Source organism: Carya illinoinensis, chromosome 1 (genome assembly GCF_018687715.1).
Source record: "Carya illinoinensis cultivar Pawnee chromosome 1, C.illinoinensisPawnee_v1, whole genome shotgun sequence".
NCBI lineage: Eukaryota > Viridiplantae > Streptophyta > Magnoliopsida > Fagales > Juglandaceae > Carya > Carya illinoinensis.
The window spans coordinates 5956189-5976354 of NC_056752.1; the positions used below are offsets into that span (position 1 = coordinate 5956189).

A 20166-nucleotide genomic window follows, 5' to 3' on the forward strand; every position below is an offset into this window, starting at 1 on the left:
CATGAACTTGCTTACACGTTGAACACTATAAGCTATATCTGGCCGGGTGAAACCGAGGTAGTGAAGAGCTCCAACTGTACTTCTGTAAAGTTGAGGATCATGGAAGTCAACACCTTCAAATTTCGAAATATGGCAGGTGGTTGCCATAGGTGTTTGCGTAGCAGATCACTGATGTACTTGCATTGCATTAAGTATAAAGCATCACCTTCACGCAAGGCTTCGACACCTAGAAAAAAAGATAATTGGCCGAGATCTTTTACTGGAAATGTTTTTGATAATTTTCCAATTAAACTATCAATAGCCCTTATATCGGATCATGTAACAATTATATCAGCCACATAAAGGAGAATGATTAATTGAACTTTGTCTCGATGAAAGGTGTAGAGAGAAGTGTCGGCTTTTGATCCTTCAAAACTAAGTTGTTGCAATTGATTCGTGAGGTGAGAGAACTAGGCTCTTGGGGCTTGTCGAAGACCATAGAGGCTTTTCTTCAATTTGCAAACATGATGAGGATAATCGAGATGAAGAAAGCCTTGTGGTTGTTGCATATAAACATTTTCTTGAAGAAAATCATGGAGAAAAGCATTCTGAATATCCAATTGGCGTAGTTGCCAATTATTTGAGACCGCAATAGAGATTACTAGGCGGATTGTGGTTGGTTTAACCACCGGATTGAAAGTCTCAGTAAAATCAACACCCTCTTGTTGATGGAATCCCTTTGCAACAAGGCGAGTTTTGAATATTTGAATGCTGCCATCTGCTTTCCTTTTAACCCGATATACCCATTTGTTCCCAACAAAGTTGTGTTCCTGTTGAGGTGGAACTAAATCCCAAGTTCCATTTTGAATTAAGGCATTAAATTCAGAAAGCATCGCCTCCCTCCAATGTGAATGTTTGTTTGCTTCCGTGAAGTAACTCGGCTCTGTATAATAGGAATTGGCCTCGACAAGCAGGACTTTTGGAAGAGGATATTTGGTAAATCCAACATACTACATCCGTGGCTTGAGACTGTTGGTTTGAGATATGGTAACCATGAGCTGGGTGGTAGCAGAGGTGTCCATTTGGTTTGGTATGGCTTGGGTTGGTGAAGTTTCATCAGCCACTGATGTTGATGCAGCATGCGGGTCTCGAACATTTGCATTATCCGATTGTTGTAATATAGCTAGAGAATCACATGGCACATGATCAAAGACAAGTGGTGTAGGCAAAGGTTGATAACCTTCAACACCTGCATGTAGAGTTAGAGGATGTGGACGAGTAGTGTTTAAGCCGAATGGAAGGAAGGCTGTTTCGGACTGAGGTAACTCTAGAAATGCGGTCTCTGATTTTTTATAAGGGAAGGAGGATTCATCAAAGACAACATGCCGAGAAACATAAATTTTTCCTGTTTATAAGCCTAGGCATTTGTAACCCTGATGTGAGAGACTATAGCCCACAAAAATGCATGTTTTTTAGCGGAAATCAATTTTATGGCAATTGTATGGTCGAAGATTAGGCCAACAAGCACATCCAAAAACACGCATAAAAGCATAATTGGGTTTTTTGTGGTATGCCTTTTCAAAAGGAGATTGATTGTTTAGAATTTTGGTAGGCAACCGATTAATAATCTATGTAGCCGTTTGAAAAGCATATTCCCAATATGATTGAGGAAGGTTTGAGTGAGCCAATAAGGCGAGTCCCATTTCAACAATTTGACAGTGGCGCCTTTCAACGGAACCCATTTGCTCATGAGTGTAGGGGCATGCAATTCGATGCTCAATTCCACAATTTTTAAAATGATTGTTTAGTCAGTGAAATTCACCACCTCAATCTGTTTGGATAGCTTTAATTTTAACATCAAAGTGCCGTTCAACATGTTTTTTAAATTGGAGAACAATGTTTTCGACTTCAGACTTATTTTTGAGTGGAAAAAGCCAAATGAGTTTTGTGCAATCATCCAAAAAACAAACATAGTAACGAGAATTATAGCTAAAAGTAACAACACTTGGGCTCCATACATCAGAAAAAATAAGTTCTAAAGGTCGAGTTGCATGATTAATAGAGTTAGAGAAAGGCAAATTGTGGCTTTTGGCCATCTCACATTCAGGGCAAACAGATTGCCGTTTATTAATATCAACCAAAATTTTATTAGAATTCAAGACTTGATTGACAGTGCAAAAGGAAGCATCGCCTAGTCTACGATGCCAATAAGAGATATAGACATGAACACCGACGAAGGCAAAAGAGACAACTTGTTGAATAGGTTGAGAGAAGCAATACAACCCATCTTTGATGTGGCCTTTATGTAGGACGTTCCCCGAGTAATCCTTAATGAGAAAAAAATTATCATGAAACTCAAAATAAACATTGTTATCTTGAGTAAATTTTTGAACAGAAATAAGATTTTTTGTGAGTTGCGGAACAACAAGACTTTTATCAAGAACGAAAGACTTTTGAAGGTGTGGATAAGGAGGTGGTGCCAGTGTGAGTTATGTACAAACCTGAACCATCACCAACTTGGATTTGATCTGTGCCAACATATTCTTCTCCACGAACATTAAGATTGTTGAAGTTTTTGTCAGATGATGCGTTGCTCCGGAGTCAACATGCCAATCTTGATCAGTCTGCTGCGAGGTTTGCTTGGAGGAGAGGTTTGCTTGGGCATTTGATCGAAGTGGAGGCAGAGGCAAGAAATGAGGGTCATAGCATTTGTAACAACGAGAGGCAGTACCATTTTTTTTACATACTTGACACCATAAATCAGAGTTACAAGCGAAGAATTACCTCGACCATTTAGGGAAAAAAAAAAGTATTGGTATGATTGGATTAAATAATTTCAGTATTTAGAAGAAGCTTAAAGAACTCGTCAATCGATCAGGATCAACATTTATAAGAATTCCAAACAGCAGAATCTGATCTGAATTCATCTTAAATTACATGCACTTCAAGCCTCATCAGTCATCTAATCAAAGTTCTAATCTCCTAATTTGCTTTTTCAAGTGATAAGGAATTGTTTAAATAGTGAGTTGAGATGAGATAGTTTTATATAAAAATTATAAGTTAAATAAAATATTATTTATTATTATTATTTTAAAATTTTAAAATTTTAAATTATTTATTATATTTTATCTCACTTAAGCCTCAGTAAGGCTGCAACTACGTCATACGGCTCCGAATTCTAATTAATGATCCCCTAATTTGATTGGTCGAGTGACTTGCATGCGTCTGTTTTGGACCATTTGAATCACCAAAACTTTCATTAGTCTTTGCCGTAGCCCGTAGGTTTTTTCAATGACTTTTACCAAAATTTTAGGACGTTGTGATAAGGATATGAGTAATAATACATGTATAATCTTTATTTATTTTTTTATATAACCATATTTTAAAATGAATGTATTTCTATAAATTGATATTATTTTATAAAAATACTCTCAATTTAAAATATAATTATATAAAAAATTATTAAAAAAATTATATGTGTATCATTTTCCGATATTGAACTAGCCACGTGTGGATAGATGTTTATGCAGAAGAAAATACGACCTGTTGGCCGGAGTGGAATGATATACCATCCACAATCGTTTTTTATTTTTTTATTTTTTTACAATCATGTTTTAAAATATGGACATTTATATAACTAAAGTGATGTTATTTTTGTAAATTTTTATGTGTCTTCTACAAGTAGTACTAGTGCTAAACCAGGAAAACCTTAACAATCACCATATTAAATCAGGAAACATGCAACGTGAAAAATTATGAATCACATATATTAATTACCCAGACGATGATGAACGACTTATATATGACCATTTGGCCGCAGACAAAATGTACGTATCCGACTAATTATTTATAAAAATAAAATTATAAATTGATGTGGCCAAGTTGTAGTATATCAATTTCTAAGTTTATTTTTATAAAATTCCTTTATAAATATATCACTTCTCTAATTAGAAAATAGTAAGATGAAAATAATTTTAACAAGGCTTCTCATTGTAATTGCGAGATTTGTGCATCAAGAAATTAGGAGAATAATTTCTGAAATCAAATTCTCGAAGTTTATTTATTCTTTATAACGAGTCCACAAAAATGAAAAAGAAATATCAAGAAAGGATTATTTGTACGTAGGATACAAAATCAAAACCCGGCCTACTGTCATTGACTTGCATGAGCAATGATTGACTTCACTTCCATTATATAAGTTGCTTAACACCCCTTATTGTACTCACTACTGTCATCGTTTCACGCTTCTTCATAAACATTCTCATCCTAATTCTATCTCCTGCACTCATGGTGCTCATAGGAAATCTGTTCCCTCTAATGCTATTGAGTTTTCTGTTTGTGCAGTACTCATGCATGTTTCAATTGGTCCAACCTTTTAACAATTTTACTGACCAATCTGCTCTCTTTGCCTTCAAATCTCGCATCAGTTCTAGTCCAAATGAAACCTCTTGGCTACTAATTGGTCTACATCAAACTCGATCTGCAATTGGATTGGGGTCTCGTGCAGTCGACGTAGACAAAGAGTCACTGCTTTAGACCTTTCCTACATGGGTCTCCAAGGCACCATTTCTCCTCATATTGGTAATCTCTCTTTCCTAGTCTCACTTCATCTTTCTAACAACAGCTTCTTTGGTTTTATTCCGCATGAAATCAGTCGTCTACATCGGTTGAGAATACTCATTTTGGAAGTCAATCAATTGGAAGGGAGCATCCCTCCTTCAATTCATAGTTGTCAAAAGCTTCGCAAGGTAAGTTTTGATTCGAACCGTCTTATTGGTGCAATTCCATCGTCCCTCGGCAATTTGTCAACATTGGAGTTCTTGAATTTGCAACGTAATAGTCTCACTGGTCCACTTCCTTCAATCATCTTTAACATATCTTCTCTAAACAAATTTGGTGTTGCTGGTAATCTCATCTCAGGAGATCTTCCGAATGATCTTTGTAGCCGCTGTCTCAATCTTAGAGGACTTTATTTGTCAGATAACAAATTCAGCGGTCAGCTCCATTCGCAATTTAATAATTGTGGGGAGCTTGTAATTTTATCTTTATCATACAATAAATTCCATGGGAGTATTTCAAAAGCTCTAATTGGCAGTTTACAAAAGCTTGAAACTCTGCCTCTTGGGGGTAACAATTTCACTGGTATCATACCTCCTACCATATGTAATTTATCGAGGTTGCAAGTATTCGCAATTGAGCAAAATCACATCCAAGGAAGCATTCCGAGTGATTTGTGGCAACTTCAGAAGTTATATGCTTTGGTTTTAGGAGGGAATAACTTTGAAGGGGCAGTACCTCAAAAAGTCTTCAACCTTACTTCTTTACAAATTGTCTCCTTGTGGACAAATTCCCTTTCTGGATATCTTCCATCACCAGATATGGGGCAATCTTGCCCTAATCTTGAAGAACTTCTACTTGGTGACAACAAACTCAGTGGTCATATCCCATCCTATCTTTCAAATTGTTCCAAGCTCATCTCAGTAGACTTTTCATCAAACTTATTCACTGGAACAATTCCTAAAAGTCTTGGAAACTTGAAGCACCTCCAACAACTTTTTCTGAGTCGAAATCAGCTAATAGGCGGGGAGGCTAAAGATCATAAACAGCCTGATTTCATTTCATCTTTATCCAATTGTAGATCATTGAGATTTTTAGACGTAAGCCATAATCCATTGGATATAACAATCCCAGATTCCATTCAAAACTTTTCAGCTTCCTTTCAAAGCTTTCTTGCATATAATTGCCAAATAAGGGGTCATATTCCTATGGGAATGGGTTTTTTGATAGGCTTGAACTTGATTGTATTGGATGATAACAATTTGACTGGAAATATCCCTTTCACATTTGGTGGTTTGGAAAGATTACAAAGATTGTATCTTCACGATAACAAGATTGAAGGATTGATTCCAGAAGAGATATGTCCATTAAGGAATTTGGGAGAGTTGGATCTCTCAAACAACAGAATCTCTGGTATCATCCCAAATTGCATTTCAAACCTTAGTCTTCTACAAACCCTATGCTTAAGTACCAATAGACTCGAATCGTCAATACCATTAAATATATGGGGCCTCAAAAATCTATTATTCTTGGATTTGTCATTGAATTCCCTTGGTGGACATTTGCCTTTGAACATGACAAAATTGGAGACTCTCGAAGGTTTGGATTTCTCAAGTAATGAAATTACTGGAGAAATTCCAAGTATCATTGGAGCATTTGAAAGCCTCAGTTATCTCAACTTTTCAAACAACTCCTTTCAAGAAGACATTCCGCAATCTTTGGGAAACTTAAAAGGGTTAGATATCTTAGATCTTTCTTACAACAATCTTTCTGGTGAAATTCCTAAATCCCTTGAGGCACTTCCATATCTCAAATACTTGAATTTGTCTTTCAACAAGCTTGTAGGAGAGATTCCATCTGGTGGTCATTTTGTGAACTTCACGGCAGAATCATTTTCAGGAAATACTGCACTTTGTGGCAATCCAATTTTTGGTGTCCCACCTTGTAGAACGATTCCTACCTACAAACAATCAAAGATGAAAGGTATTTTGCTCAAATGTATTCTTCTTGTGATTGCGTCAATTATAATCTTCGTGATGTTGGTTTATTTGTTGAGAAGACATCGAAAGAGTAACATGGAGATACCGACTTCAATACTTGATGCATTGCCTACATTGGAACATTGAATGATATCATATCAAGAGCTTTGCCAAGGGACAAACAACTTTTGTGAAAGCAACTTGCTTGGAGTCGGTGGTTTTGGCTCTGTGTACAAAGGAATACTTTCCGATAGGACAATTGTTGCAGTAAAAGTTCTAAGTTTGCAATTGTCAGGTGCTTTCAAAAGTTTTGATACAGAATGCAAGGTGTTACGGACAATTCGACATAGAAATCTTGTGAAGGTCATAACTACATGCACTAATCTCGAGTTTAGAGCGTTGGTGCTGGAATACATGTCGAACAACAACCTTGAAAAATGGTTATACTCTCATAACTACTGCTTGGATCTTCTACAGAGAATAAATATTATGGTTGATGTTGCATCAGCGTTAGACTATCTCCACCATGGTTAATCGGAATCTATATTGCATTGTGATTTGAAGCCTACAAATATCCTTTTGGATGAGGGCATGGTTGCACATGTGGGCGATTTTGGCATTGCAAAGATTTTAGTCGAAAACAAAGACGCAACACACACAAAAATTCTTGGTACCGTTGGCTACATCGCACCAGGTACGTATGTACATGAATTTACCCTGCTTTTTTAATTATCAAAAGGATAAATGATAGGATGGTGATCTTACAAATTTGTGGTAACAACTTGCTTGGAAATTTTCTTCATCTTAGCTTGTCTTATAGTCAATAAACGCATATGAATATGAACTAATATATTCATATGACATGCATCCCAAACAAATCTAACAAGGTGAATATATGTTTTCATAAGGTAGTTTTGGTCAAAAACACCACCTAGTATGCTGTGAAGAACTTAGCTTTAGCTTTATGTGCAATTTTTTTTAGAAATAAACCCATGTGGGATGCTTTTATTAGAAGGATGGATGCTCTGTTAATTTTTCCATCCATCATTAATATTAACAAAAAGCATATATATCGCCCAATCAATGACCGGCAGCTTGCTTTGGCCATCATGTGAGTGGCTCAATTCTGGCCATCTCACAACCACATGAAAGGTGGCCTTCAAGAGCTTGCATAACACAACCTCTCATGACACAATTAGCAAGATTTTTGTGCAAGTAGCGGGAGTTTTTCAACTCACAATGACTTGAAATTTTTATTCAATTTGAAAGCAAACTCTTTTCAAAGCAATTATAACTCAATTGGATTAAACATTGTTATTCAGATATGCCAATACGTAACTTTTACAAAAGACTAAAAAGATATACTTGCATTAAAGTAAATTGTGTTATAAGCATCATATAGTAATGAGTTTCAATTTTAGGATTGCATATGCATTTACGATTCTCTTTTTTGGATGGTAATATATATATATATATTGATATATATATTGCCAAGCCAGGGTACAGAAGGAAGGGAAAGGTTCCAGACAAAGACTACAAAATACTATCTATAGTAGAAGGGGAAAAAATTAGGGAAATATTATTGAAGTTAACATGCAATTAATTGGTGCAATCCCATTATTTATTTAATGAACCAAAAGGGCTAGTTCAAGAGCTTTTTTATGTAATGGGCTCAAGAGCTTGCTTATAGTTCAGATATATGATCTTTGTTTTTGGATGGCACATGTGAATTATTACTTAATTACGTCATTTTATTGAGGCAAAAGTTGCTAACTTAAATGCCTTGTTGACAATTTGTGAGTATTTTTAGAAAATGGATTTGAAGGGAAGGTATCCATCAAAACCAATGTCTATAGCTATGGCATAACATTGTTGGAGATGATCACGAGGAAGAAACCCACCGACGACATGTTCGTTGGAGGCTTTACTTTGAGGCAATTGGTAAATGCATCCATTCCAGATAGAATGATGGAAGTTGTGGATGAAGGTTTACTAAGAATAGAAGATGGAAGAGACACCATTGCCTTGCAAAGTATTCTTTCATCAATCATGGACTTAGGCTTGAGGTGTTCTGAAGAATTACCAGATACAAGAATGGATATCAAAGACGTGTTGGTCAAGCTTAATAAAATCAAGTCAACTTTTTTTGAGAACAGGAACAGGGTTACTAGACATACTTTACCTTAATTTGTTTCGCATGTTTATATCTTTTTAGTGTCGTGAAGTATTTATGAGTGGTATGTATGTAACAGGCTTGTATCAACATTTATGCTCAAAGGAATGGTTTGAGAATCTACTCTTCTTCCATCTCTGTACACTTTTCATTGAGATAATTTCCTTTACTACCCTACATAAATCTTGGCCAGAAGGTGCACAACCAACAATCTTTTATTTAAATTATGTTTCTGTTACTCTTAATTACCAACATTCATTTGCTTGTGAAACTTCTTTAACTGGGAGACCCATCCTCAGATGGGTTGAAACTTGAAAGTGGCAATCTTTAAGCTACCTTCTACTTGTTTAATTCCAAAATTCGTATAGAACTAAACAAAGAAAAGTTTATTTCCAAGTGACTGAGCGAAAAACAGAGAGAGAGAGAGAGAGAGAGAGAGAGAGAGAGAGCACCAACTTGAGAAGAATGAGAAAATGGTCTTTTTAGTCCGAGAATCAAAGTCTATCAAGGTACTTTTATTGGGAGATTGTTTGGGATTGTGTTGTTACATGCACAATTTTCAAAGAAAAAAGTAGAACCATTACCTATTCCAGATCTTGTTTGGCTAAGAAGATATATGTGCATCCAGCATATACGCAGGGATTAGATTCTAATGCATCCACATCCACACTATCAAAATTCATCTACCCTAGAGCATTGGCATTGATTTCATCAAAGCTATATCTAAAATTTAGCTAAAAGTACATGTTTTGCATAAAATTAAAACCATTCAAGATATAACCCCATATTGGATTAGCCAAAATTATAATATAATATTATTTTTTTAATAATAATATTTTAAAAAAATTATAATAAAAACCATGAAGGTGCAAAACCAAGCACCTCCTTCATCACAAAGAAAGAAAACCGAATAATTTGTAGTAACAAAATAGTGGCTAAAAAATGACTTCTTTTCTTCTTTTCCAAACTATATTTTTTTTCTTGGACGAATTCTTTTCTACCCTATGTTCTGCAATATAAAATAAATCAACATGATTATAACTGATATCAGGCTCCAATACGTTTTGAGGAAAAACCAATAAAATTCCCGGTTCTTTACCCTATTGTGATATATAAAGAGTACCTTGAAGCACAATAGGATTGACATCTCACATGTTCACTTAATCTTAAGCTAGGAACTGCATTTTTAACTTCTATTAAACTTCATCATTATAACTCATTCTCCATGGATCGAGATGTTACTTTAACCTCTAAATTTTTAGACGTACTTAAAGAAATCCAAATGACCAAATTTAGAAATACAAACTCACAGGGCTAGATTCAGTAATTTTTTCGTACATATGGTGTGCATGCAGTGTTCACTGTTTACCACTTAACCACTCATCAAACATAAATACAGAACAAAATATAAAGCAAAAATGCAGTTGATGTATATAGCTAGTAAAACTAAAAATCATGCAATACTTGCCTCGGTGATGGACCAGCTGATCACCCGGGACATCACAAGTATGTGACTCTGAGTCTGCCAATCATGAACCCCATCCGTCACAGAAAGATTTAGAAATCAAATGAACAATAATTTGATAGTTGGGTATTACGTAAGAATAGTTTTGGTTGAGACCTAAGGGAAACTCCACAAGATAGCCCACGTCAAATACAACCTGGAACCAATCTATGGCAGTCTTGCTGATAGCGGGCATTGGACGGCGTCCTAAACGTGTTCATCGCCGAACTCCCTGAGTGTCTGGACCGCAAGGTACAAGACTTCAAGCCTGAAATTTCTGGTCTGTGCTGTGGATGTGTTCGAGAGAGGCGAGTATGAAAAATAAGAAGCACACAGAAACAAGAGGAAACCAGCAGAACACGTGAACCAGCAAGGAAACGGAAGCACAAATTTCTGCACAGGGGAATGGAGACAAAATGGTGAAGAGGGAAGCTTAGCATGATAGAGAGAAGAGGGGGGAGAAATAGGGAAGCTCCGGCCAAAGAAATAGAAATTCCGAGGGAAAAAGGGTTCCTTGCCGTCGCATATATTTTGCAATAAAATACACTTTTGGTCGATGAACAGCTTTCTAATTTACTGTAGCTCATACTCCAGTAGCTTTAGATTAAATCCAATGCACCAAATTTAACAAAAAATGAACAATATTTTTGGCTTGACCAGTGCTCTAAGTGTAGGACTCAAATGGGCTTAAACTCTGAAGGGATTGTTTGATTTTGACAATGTCTGCCTCTGGGTTCTTTTGCTTCTAAAGAAACAAAAATGCCATTTTTTTGCACCTACTGTGTACTGAACGTGTAAAACATTCAGGAAATATATGGCATTGTTCTAGGATGTCCTTCATTAGAATGCTGCTACCGGCATGAGCCAATACCAAGTTTTTTTGCACAACGTGTTGGCATTTTTTCATTTTTTTCTGTTTATAGGTAGTGTGTTTACTCCAGTCTTTTAAAACTCAATTGAGATCTCTTTCCTTTTCTCAAATAAATTACTTTTTTCCTTCATTTTGAGAATTTTCAAGATCGCCCCGACACAGGCAAGGCCCAATTCAAGACCCAAGCCCAATATTTATATAGAAACTTTCTTTCTAGCTGCGTTTAATTGACAAGCGTACAAAAAACTAGGACAAAAGAAAACGGAAATCTCCTTGCCTCTCCCTACGGCCAAGTCTTCGAGTACTCAAAAGCATCGTCTTCAAGTGGAGCGTGAAAGAGAGAAGATAAAAGAAGATGTCTACCAATTGTTCCGCATTTACGGTACATTTCTTGCACCGTAAAAGATTTTCCCAAACTCTCTGTCTCTGTCTTCCCTACATAACAATAGGAAAAGAAAGGAAGAAAAAGAGTGTGTAAGCTACCGTTGATGTTGCACCGCAAAAGTGTAGTACAATATTGTTTTTTCGTTTCAACTTATGTAGCTTCTATAAAGATAAGACAAACTCTTTTGTTATGATTATTATACTTCTTTTCGCTAATGTCTTCCTGATTATTTCAAAATGGTCGGATTAACCAGAGATTAAAAAAAACTTTCTTTATCTGGGATGGAGCTTGTTAGAATATTTAATGAACTGAATAAATTTATTCTTCCATATCTTGTAAACTTGAGCATGGTTACAAAGCAGTTTCCTATGTTTTGATCCTGTCTCTTAATTTATTATTCCTCCCATTCAGTTAAGTAATCAATAAATTGAGTTGATTTAAAAGAACTTCACAAGATTAACCAGGCTTGTGAATTAGAGTGCAAGCATACATGAGAAAGTTATTAGGAGGGAAAAAACTAGCAGATTCGGTAATGGTTCTAGCTGAAGCGAAGGTATATTTAATTGTTAGCTCTCTCTAGCTATTGAACCTCTAGGAATTGGAGCTCATTATTAATTGTATGCATCTGTGTGCATATATTTTATGATAAAATCCTATGAGACAGATCCCAGGTCATTTTTATCTGTAGCAATTTCTGTGAATGGAATGTGAATTATGTTTCAGATATTGCCTCAAACTGATATGAAAATAGAATACTCAACATTGCAATCCATCGAGCTTTAGAGGCAGAAGTGTATCTAGGGGGTTCGAAGGGATGTGCCCCTGAAACAACTTAATCAGCATTTAGGTTTGGGAGCAACTTGAAAGAAAGGAAAAAGACTTAAAAACAGAAATTGGAATGAATTATGGTGGGGTTTATTCTATCGTGGGTTGGACCGTGGGTAGTACACCTCATCCTCCACTAAAACATTAAGATTGTTTGGGTGTTGAAGATAGTTGAGAATAGTTGTGAATAGTTATGAGTAGAGATAGAGTGAGTTGGGTCCGGTTGAGATGAGTTTGATATGTTTGGATGTATGAAGAATGTTCAGTTGTTGACTTTTGAGTAAGAAGTTGAAAAAAGTGTGGGTCCCATCAATGATGGATTTTATTAATAATGATAGTGAAATATTGATTTTATTTGTATCTTGTATTTGTAAACATAATTATTATGATAAATGATTCCTAACACTTTTAAAAATTAATTTTTCACAAGCCTTTTTTAGAGAAATTTATTTAAATAAAATTTTTTAATAAAATATATAATACCAACTTATTATTCCTACAAACCATTCTTATGTCCCCATTTTGTTCCCAACTTTGACTATATATTATGATCACAACCCGCAAGTGAGTTATTTCATCTTATTTTCACATAGATAAACTTTATGAATTAAATATATGTAAATTATAATAAATATTTTTTTCTAATAAATATTTTTTTCCACACCAATAATTATTTAATTAAAATTTTCCAATAAATTGTCAATAGGTTGTTCATTTTAATTAAGGTTCGGGAATGGAAATTTTTTAATTAAAAATACTCGTAAAAAATTCATTTTATTTCAATTATGAAGACGATATTTTCATGCTCCACCCATCATCAATTTTTTTACTACCAGTGTTCTCATAAAAGTGATAAAAGCCAATATTCGAGTTTCTACATAACTTTTCACCCAACTTCAACATCAGTTGCATTTCTCATTTAAACATTGAATTAGTAATAAAAATTACCTATATATTACGACACAAAGCTTCCAATTTCAAAAACATGTTCGACACGTACAAAAATCATCATACAATACAATGAAAAATATTACAACTATCAATTCACACTTCTATGTGCCCACATAGGTTGTGCGATAGATTCCCTGGTTGCAGCCATGGCTTGTGCCGCCCCAGATGACATGTGAGAAGTATGCAATATATGATCCGGGTTATCTACATTTGTCTGGCCTTCATAATGATCCGAATTTCTAAATTAACGAAAAATGCGATCATCAGGTGTAATCGTGCGAATAATGTTGTGTATGACACAACATGCTACAACAATATATCATTGCTTTGTTGGCTTGTATGGGTTCATTGATCACAAAATTCGAAATCGGTTTTTCAACACACCGAAACTCCGCTCAATAACATTCCAGATGGAAGAATGCCGGTAATTGAAATAACCTTGATATCCATGGAATGACCGGTTGCCGTGACGTTCAGACCTGTGACATCACACCCTAGGATATGGGGGCAAAAATCCCTGAGTACATGGATAGGCAGAATCTACTAAGTAATAATAACCTGAAAAATATTGAAAGCATCAATAATGTTTACGAAATATTAGCCATCCAGGAAATAATTAATAAATAATATTTACCCTCAAGAGGCCATGAAAAATTGATCCCTGGACGAGTCAACGCATCCATAAATATGCGCGCATTATGGGCAGTGCCCTCCCACCTCGCACATATGAACGTGAATTTCATATCAAAATCATAGACTGCCAGCACATTTTGGCTAACTCAGTGATGCCGAGATGTATACGCATTAGTTGCCTCGGCGGGCAGCCATGCTTCGATATAAGTCCCGTTAATTGCTTCATAACATTTTTGCAATCAAAAAATAAAAATTGTGATTTCAAAAATTGCTGGTATGCTATTTGACTGACTACACTATAATGTGTTAACTGCATATCGCTTTCCTTGACCCAGAGTATGAATTTTTTACCTCAAACCATGGATAATGTATGGGATTGCCTTCAATATAAGGCGCCACCCCAGTGACATGTGTAGGTGCAATCACCTGAGGTGCAAGGTGACATAGTGCTCGCATCACTGCGCTAACATGTCGATTAACGATTTCACTCGAATTTTGAAACCGGTCACCTATGACTTGCTAAACTATCCCATGTCCGACGGTAAATGCAAACATTGCAACGGCTTCCTCTACGGAAACCTCTCTTGTCGATTCCAGAATGGCATCCATGCGTAATGTATTGCATAACACTTGGAATGCATAAACTTCCATCCGGAACATATTTCTACAATTCTTGGGATGTCCATTGAGAATTGTGACTATATACTCTCGTCCGCATAAGCCAATGTTATGCTGCGGCATTCGCTCAACCACTTGCCCTATAGATTCCTCCTCTTCTATGGCAGCCAATAGAATGGCCATGTGTGATACCCCATTTTTACGTGTGTTTTTATTCAATGAGTGTTTTAATTTAATTAAAATATTGGTTCTTTTATTTTAAATTATCGAATTTTAATTGAATTTATTTAGTTGTGAAATTTATTTGGAAGTGCTTTCTTAATATTAGTTATTATTTTGTATTTAAATTGCTGTTTAATTTATTTTAGTTTATTTTTGGATTTAAAATTTAGTTGTTAGTTTTTACTAGTTATTTATTATATGTTAGCTAGATGTTGTGTTTAAATTATTTTATTCCATTTATAGCTTTTAAAGTTGCTTTCTTTGGATCAGTTTTTGGACTCCAGAGGTGAGGACTGGACCTCATTTCTTTTCCCCATCTTTTCTTTTTCTCTTTTTCTTTTTCTCCTTCCTTTCTTTTCTTTTTTTCTTTCTATTTTCTCCACTTTTTCCCCCGGTCTCCTCTCTCCCACGCGACCTTCTCTCTCTTCCCTCCCGTTCTTTTTTTTTTTTTCATTTGGCCACTGCACCGCCTCCGTGCCACCTTGGCTTGCACCGCCCCTCCCACCTAACTCCCCACCAGCCGGCGCACCTACCCTCCAATTTCCAGCCCCTCCGGCGCCACTGTTAAGCCGCACGGGCACTTTCAAGCCGAGGCATTCAAGAGCTCTAGCGCCGCCGTCATTCCACTTCCAGCCACCACCTCTTCACCACTTTATCACCGACCTCTTGCCGACCTAAACCATCAATTTCCAGCTCTGATCCGTCGCCGGAGCAGCCCCCACGAGCTCAACTCCGTTTTGGCCATTTTTCACTTCCACCGCCATTTTATCCGTCATCCACGGCCAACCACCACTTCCACTAGCTTCATAAACACCAATAAGCCATTCCCTATCAATCTCAAGCCTTGGTTCATCCCCATTCAAAAGTGGGTATTTTTACAACCCACGACCACAGTGTTTTTACACTGTTACGTTACTTTTTATCCGCCTTTTGCAACCCATTGATCCTCTAGAAATTATTATATAGCACTGTAACTATTTTTCAAACTTTTTTTTAGATTTAAATATATTTTTACTTTAACAATAAATTGTGACTGATTAGTTATTCCGGACTGAGTCTGAGGAGCCGGGGGTCGGATGGATTTAAGGATGGAGTTAATTATGTTTGGTTGATGTTGAGATTTATTGGATATTTCGTGTCTTGATGTTTGCATTGTATAGTGCATGCATGTTCATGTTTAGAAAGGAAAACTGGATTTTCGTGTAATTGCATGCATGTACATGTGTTGGAATTTGAAAATTGGGTTTTCAAGCAAGAAATGATTTTTGGTATATTTGAACGATTTGATTGAATAGTTGAGTCAGAGGCACGTGTAGGGATGGTGGTGAACAAAGATGGTGGTAGAGTCCCGCCTGTGATTCCCGCCTACGGTACACGCTGCGTAGGGATGGTGGTAAGCAGGGACGGTGGTAAAGTCCCGCCTGTGATTCCCACCTACGGTGCACACGTAGGGATGGTGGTAGAGTTTCGCCTGCGATTCCTGCCTACAGTGCTCTGATGGTTTGGTTAATGGGCTATTTTCTGGGAAAATGGCGAGATTGGTTTTTGGGCCATTATCTGGGATAATGGTGATGATATGTTATGTTTAAAGGAAATGTTTTAGGCCAAAATGAAATTTTTGGCGTGCGTGAAAAATGTGAGTTTTTGGGACATATGCATATGGCATCATATTCATGCATATTGTTATGGCATGGATATGTTTTTATCTTGAGGTTTGTTTGGTTTATTACTTACCTGTGGCACTATTTTTGATACTGTAGATTTTGATGCAGAATTTGAGGAGGAGGAGGTTGAGCTAGAGAAGGCGGCTCCGCTAAAGTATTGACTTGGAGTTGTTTTACGTTTGGAAATTATTCTACTTACTTTTATGTTATATGAATTTGGATTTGAAACGATGTTAAACTTGTAATATTTTGGTACACTTGTGTTTTAAGCAAATTTTTATTTAAACAAAATTCTAGTACTTAGTTGAAAGACTTTATTACCCGTTGCGTTAATTTTATCGTACACATGTTGCATGTACACACACTTGGCACTTGGCAATGGGATGTGTGACCCATGTTGTCATCATCCCGACGCCTCGATTTCCACGTGTCCGTACGTGGGAGTTGGGGACGTCACACCATGTGATCCAAATGTGTGTTATCTTGCCTCCTCCATTCTTGGTATTCGTCCCACGTTTGATCGAAGTCACTACTCAATGCACCTTCAGTCGTGTTGTTGGCCTCCACCTGGGGCTTATCATCTGAACTACTTTCTCTTTTCATCCTGCGCTATATCAAATAATTAGGTTAAGAACACTTTGGCATGGCAATCATTATTTCAAAATAAGCGTGTCCTTAGTATTGTAGTGAATATCCAATAAAATATTTATTATACTAGTGTCCATGAGCCGTCTAATATATAACCTGTAAATTATACGGTGGCACAAAAATAATATAAAGACAATAATATATAATAAGCTGCAATTTAAATAATATGAAAAATGAATTAAACCGTTAGCAAATTATACAAATAATCTTACAATAGAAACTTTCATAAACTTAGCTAATGTAAATAAAAGCATAAATGGGCCACATCAAATGTAAACATAGATAAACTAAATACTAAACAAGATAAACTCAATGTAGCATTGCCCTACGCTACATCACTGCAACCCATGGATCCAACCAATTATACGATCCGGTGGCATTTCAAGGAAGAACTCTTGCGCATCCTTATTCATCAAAATCCTTGCTACCCGTCCATAATGATCCATAGACAAGGGTGGGTTGATGTCATTTAGAAACTTAACACATTTAGTTGCCATATAAGATGATGAAACGAATGCAGTCTGATTGGATCCTTCTTCTCCTTTACTATGCTTTCTACTACAATGCTCATCGAACATCATCTTGTTTAGCTCAGCTCTTGTGGCAGCATTGGCGGCCATAACTTCCAGAGCTTTGCTAAGTTCTGGGGAAATGCCACCCCGGGGCGGCTCCCTTCTACGGCAACGAGTACTCCCTGCCTGTCTACGGGCTAGCCCATCTATGTCTATGTCCACCTCATCTAAGTCAATGGGCGTGTCCATGGTAGTTCCCACGAGGCCCTCAGCTCCTCCTCAAGGCGGTCTTCCTCCTCACAAGTGGGGGGTTCTTGTGTTGAGGCATAATGAAGGATCCCTATGGCCACAAACTAACCGAAAATCGTACAGAGAAGATCGTAATCTTGACATCCATTCGTCTTGAACTTCCTCCATTTGCTTTGCACCTAACATAAGCAAAATTTATTAGAAGGCATGCATACAATATGCTTCTAGAATGAAATCCTCAACAACACTAATAAATAATGTCAAGAAATTAAATTATGAAAACTAAATGTAGTTTACCCGTATTGCATTAGCCCAATGCTCCTCAATGGCAATTACGGTTTTCATTTCCGGGTTCCAACCCATTCCTGTTTGACCCATGAGATCAGTGAACAGTCGTTGCCTTTGTCGCAGGTGAGTAATTTTCCCTCTAATTTGTGCCGCATCAATTGTCTTCTTCCCAAGTTCAATCATCTTTGTTGCAAGTCTGACATTATCTCAATAGGTGATTTTCGACCCAACCAATTTTCCGTCGACCGTCTCTTGGTAGAGAAGGTCTACGAACATCTTCTCCAACCCATCGGTCCATAGGTTGAGATCACACTGGTTCTCAGTGTCATCCATCAAGCACTGCTCAATGCAAAAATAAGGGAATGCAATCCAACACCCATGTCTCGAATAATGGTTACTACTCATTAAGTACTTGTAAACTATTCAGCACATAGACGTTTATCTAACTAAGGATTCACATAAAAGTTAAATAATATCTCAACAATCATTGACGTTGCAACAATAATAAGGTTCATGGAAGTTTAGCTAATATTCTAACATGGTCAAATATAAAGGAATAAGTTGAAAAGAGTCCAGTGAAATTTAAACCAACATGCAATCCTACCACTAGACTTTTAATTTTGTGTAGTTTGCTCATATTCTCATTTTTTAGTTTAGTAAATATAGTTTTTACAAAAACAGACTAATTTTAGAAATTGTGTGATCCCCAAGGTTTTTCCCTTAGTATATAGAGTATGTACAATATTCGAAATGAAAATGTAAACAATAGGCAAAATTTCTCTTAAATAAGGAAAAATACTTGAAAATGGTCCCGTGAAAGTGCAATCATACCTCTCCACAAGCATGAGTAGAAGATCTAAGATAGTAACGCTGTAAAACAGAGATCAAAGGGAAAAAAATAGTCAGAAACCATTTTAGTTCGACTGCCAGCAGATAGTTTTTCATTAGAACTTGCCCAATTTTCATATCAACAATGTTATAAAAATAATTAGACATGCATGTAAGAGAATCCAAATAAACTAATATAAAATAATATTAGATGATAAAGTAATAAACTAATATAAGATAATATTAGATAATAAAGTAATAAAATATTATAATATAATATTAGATAATAAACTAATAAACTAATATAATATAATCCAAATAAAACAGACGTGCATATACAGCAGATAATACAAGTAAGATAATCACATCAACCTTAACTTTGGCACTCTCTTCTTTATTATATTTCTTTCCTTTTCTTCTTGGCATATTATTTACATGTATTGGATATATCAACAATGTGGACTGGTATTGTATGTGGTGATTTTAAGTATAGTTTATTGCTAGCAATGTGCTAAACAATCAATTGTTCAATTCAGGACATAGGGTAAGCACAAGATGTTAATATATAATTAAATAATGGAAACCTCTCTTGCAATTTAAATAACGCGACATTTACGCAGTAGATATACAAGATGTTAATATATAATTTTTTTTTTTAAATATGAAATGAAATGTTCAAGGGAGCAAAAAATTTATGCCATAGAAAATGCATGGTTGATAGATTACCATCATGGACAGGGGAATTGTTGGTTTGTTGGTCCCATAGAAAACTCAAAGGAAAATAGTGTATGGCTGGTTTTGCCCTTGATTTTCAGTAGTTGATCACACAAAGAAGTAATTTTAGTCGAGTGAAAGATGAAATTGAAGATAGAAATACAAATGGGCTTATTTGAAGTAAAACAGAATGCATATTAGAAACTTTCTGCATTGACGTGTAGAGCCAGGAAGTTGGTTGTATTCTTGCTTCAAAAATCCTTTCCTTTAACCATAAGCCCAACAACACAAGCAAAGGATACTAGTGTTGAAGAAAAATTTCTAAGGACTTGACACACAAAAATGGGCTGATTTGAACTAAAACAGAATGCTGGGGAGAAAATATCTGCACTGACGTGTACAGCTAGCAAATTGGTTGTATTCTTGCTTCAAAAATTCTTTCCTTTAGCCTTAAGCCCAACAACACAATTAACCTTGTTCTAGTATTGAAGAAAAATTGGAAAGAAGCATCATTTTTGTGTAGACATGGCATAAAAACAGCCTTTTAAATGATGCATCTCTCGGTA

The 20166-nt window shown here is 36.1% G+C and overlaps 1 protein-coding gene across 2 annotated transcripts; it reads left to right on the top strand.

The window, feature by feature from the left end:
- The first annotated feature begins 4213 nt into the window (after positions 1-4213).
- LOC122307700 (LRR receptor-like serine/threonine-protein kinase GSO1) lies at positions 4214-8806 on the top strand. Of its 2 annotated transcripts, none has more exons than XR_006241800.1 (2): positions 4214-7209; positions 8326-8804. XR_006241800.1 is itself a non-coding variant. In XM_043120753.1 (2 exons), exon 2 carries the CDS (start codon positions 4527-4529, stop codon positions 6660-6662), a length of 2136 nt encoding a protein of 711 aa, XP_042976687.1. In that variant the 5' UTR covers positions 4222-4269; positions 4407-4526; the 3' UTR covers positions 6663-8806. The 2 variants fall into 2 exon arrangements, 1 of the variants encoding a protein (XP_042976687.1); XM_043120753.1 differs by having other exon boundaries at positions 4222-4269; positions 4407-8806.
- The last annotated feature ends 11360 nt before the right edge of the window (positions 8807-20166 follow it).

What these genes read in the sequence shown, in the direction of transcription:
- LOC122307700 (XM_043120753.1), top strand. Translation starts at nt 4,527, where the DNA reads ATGGGTCTCCAAGGCACCATTTCTCCTCATATTGGTAATCTCTCTTTC.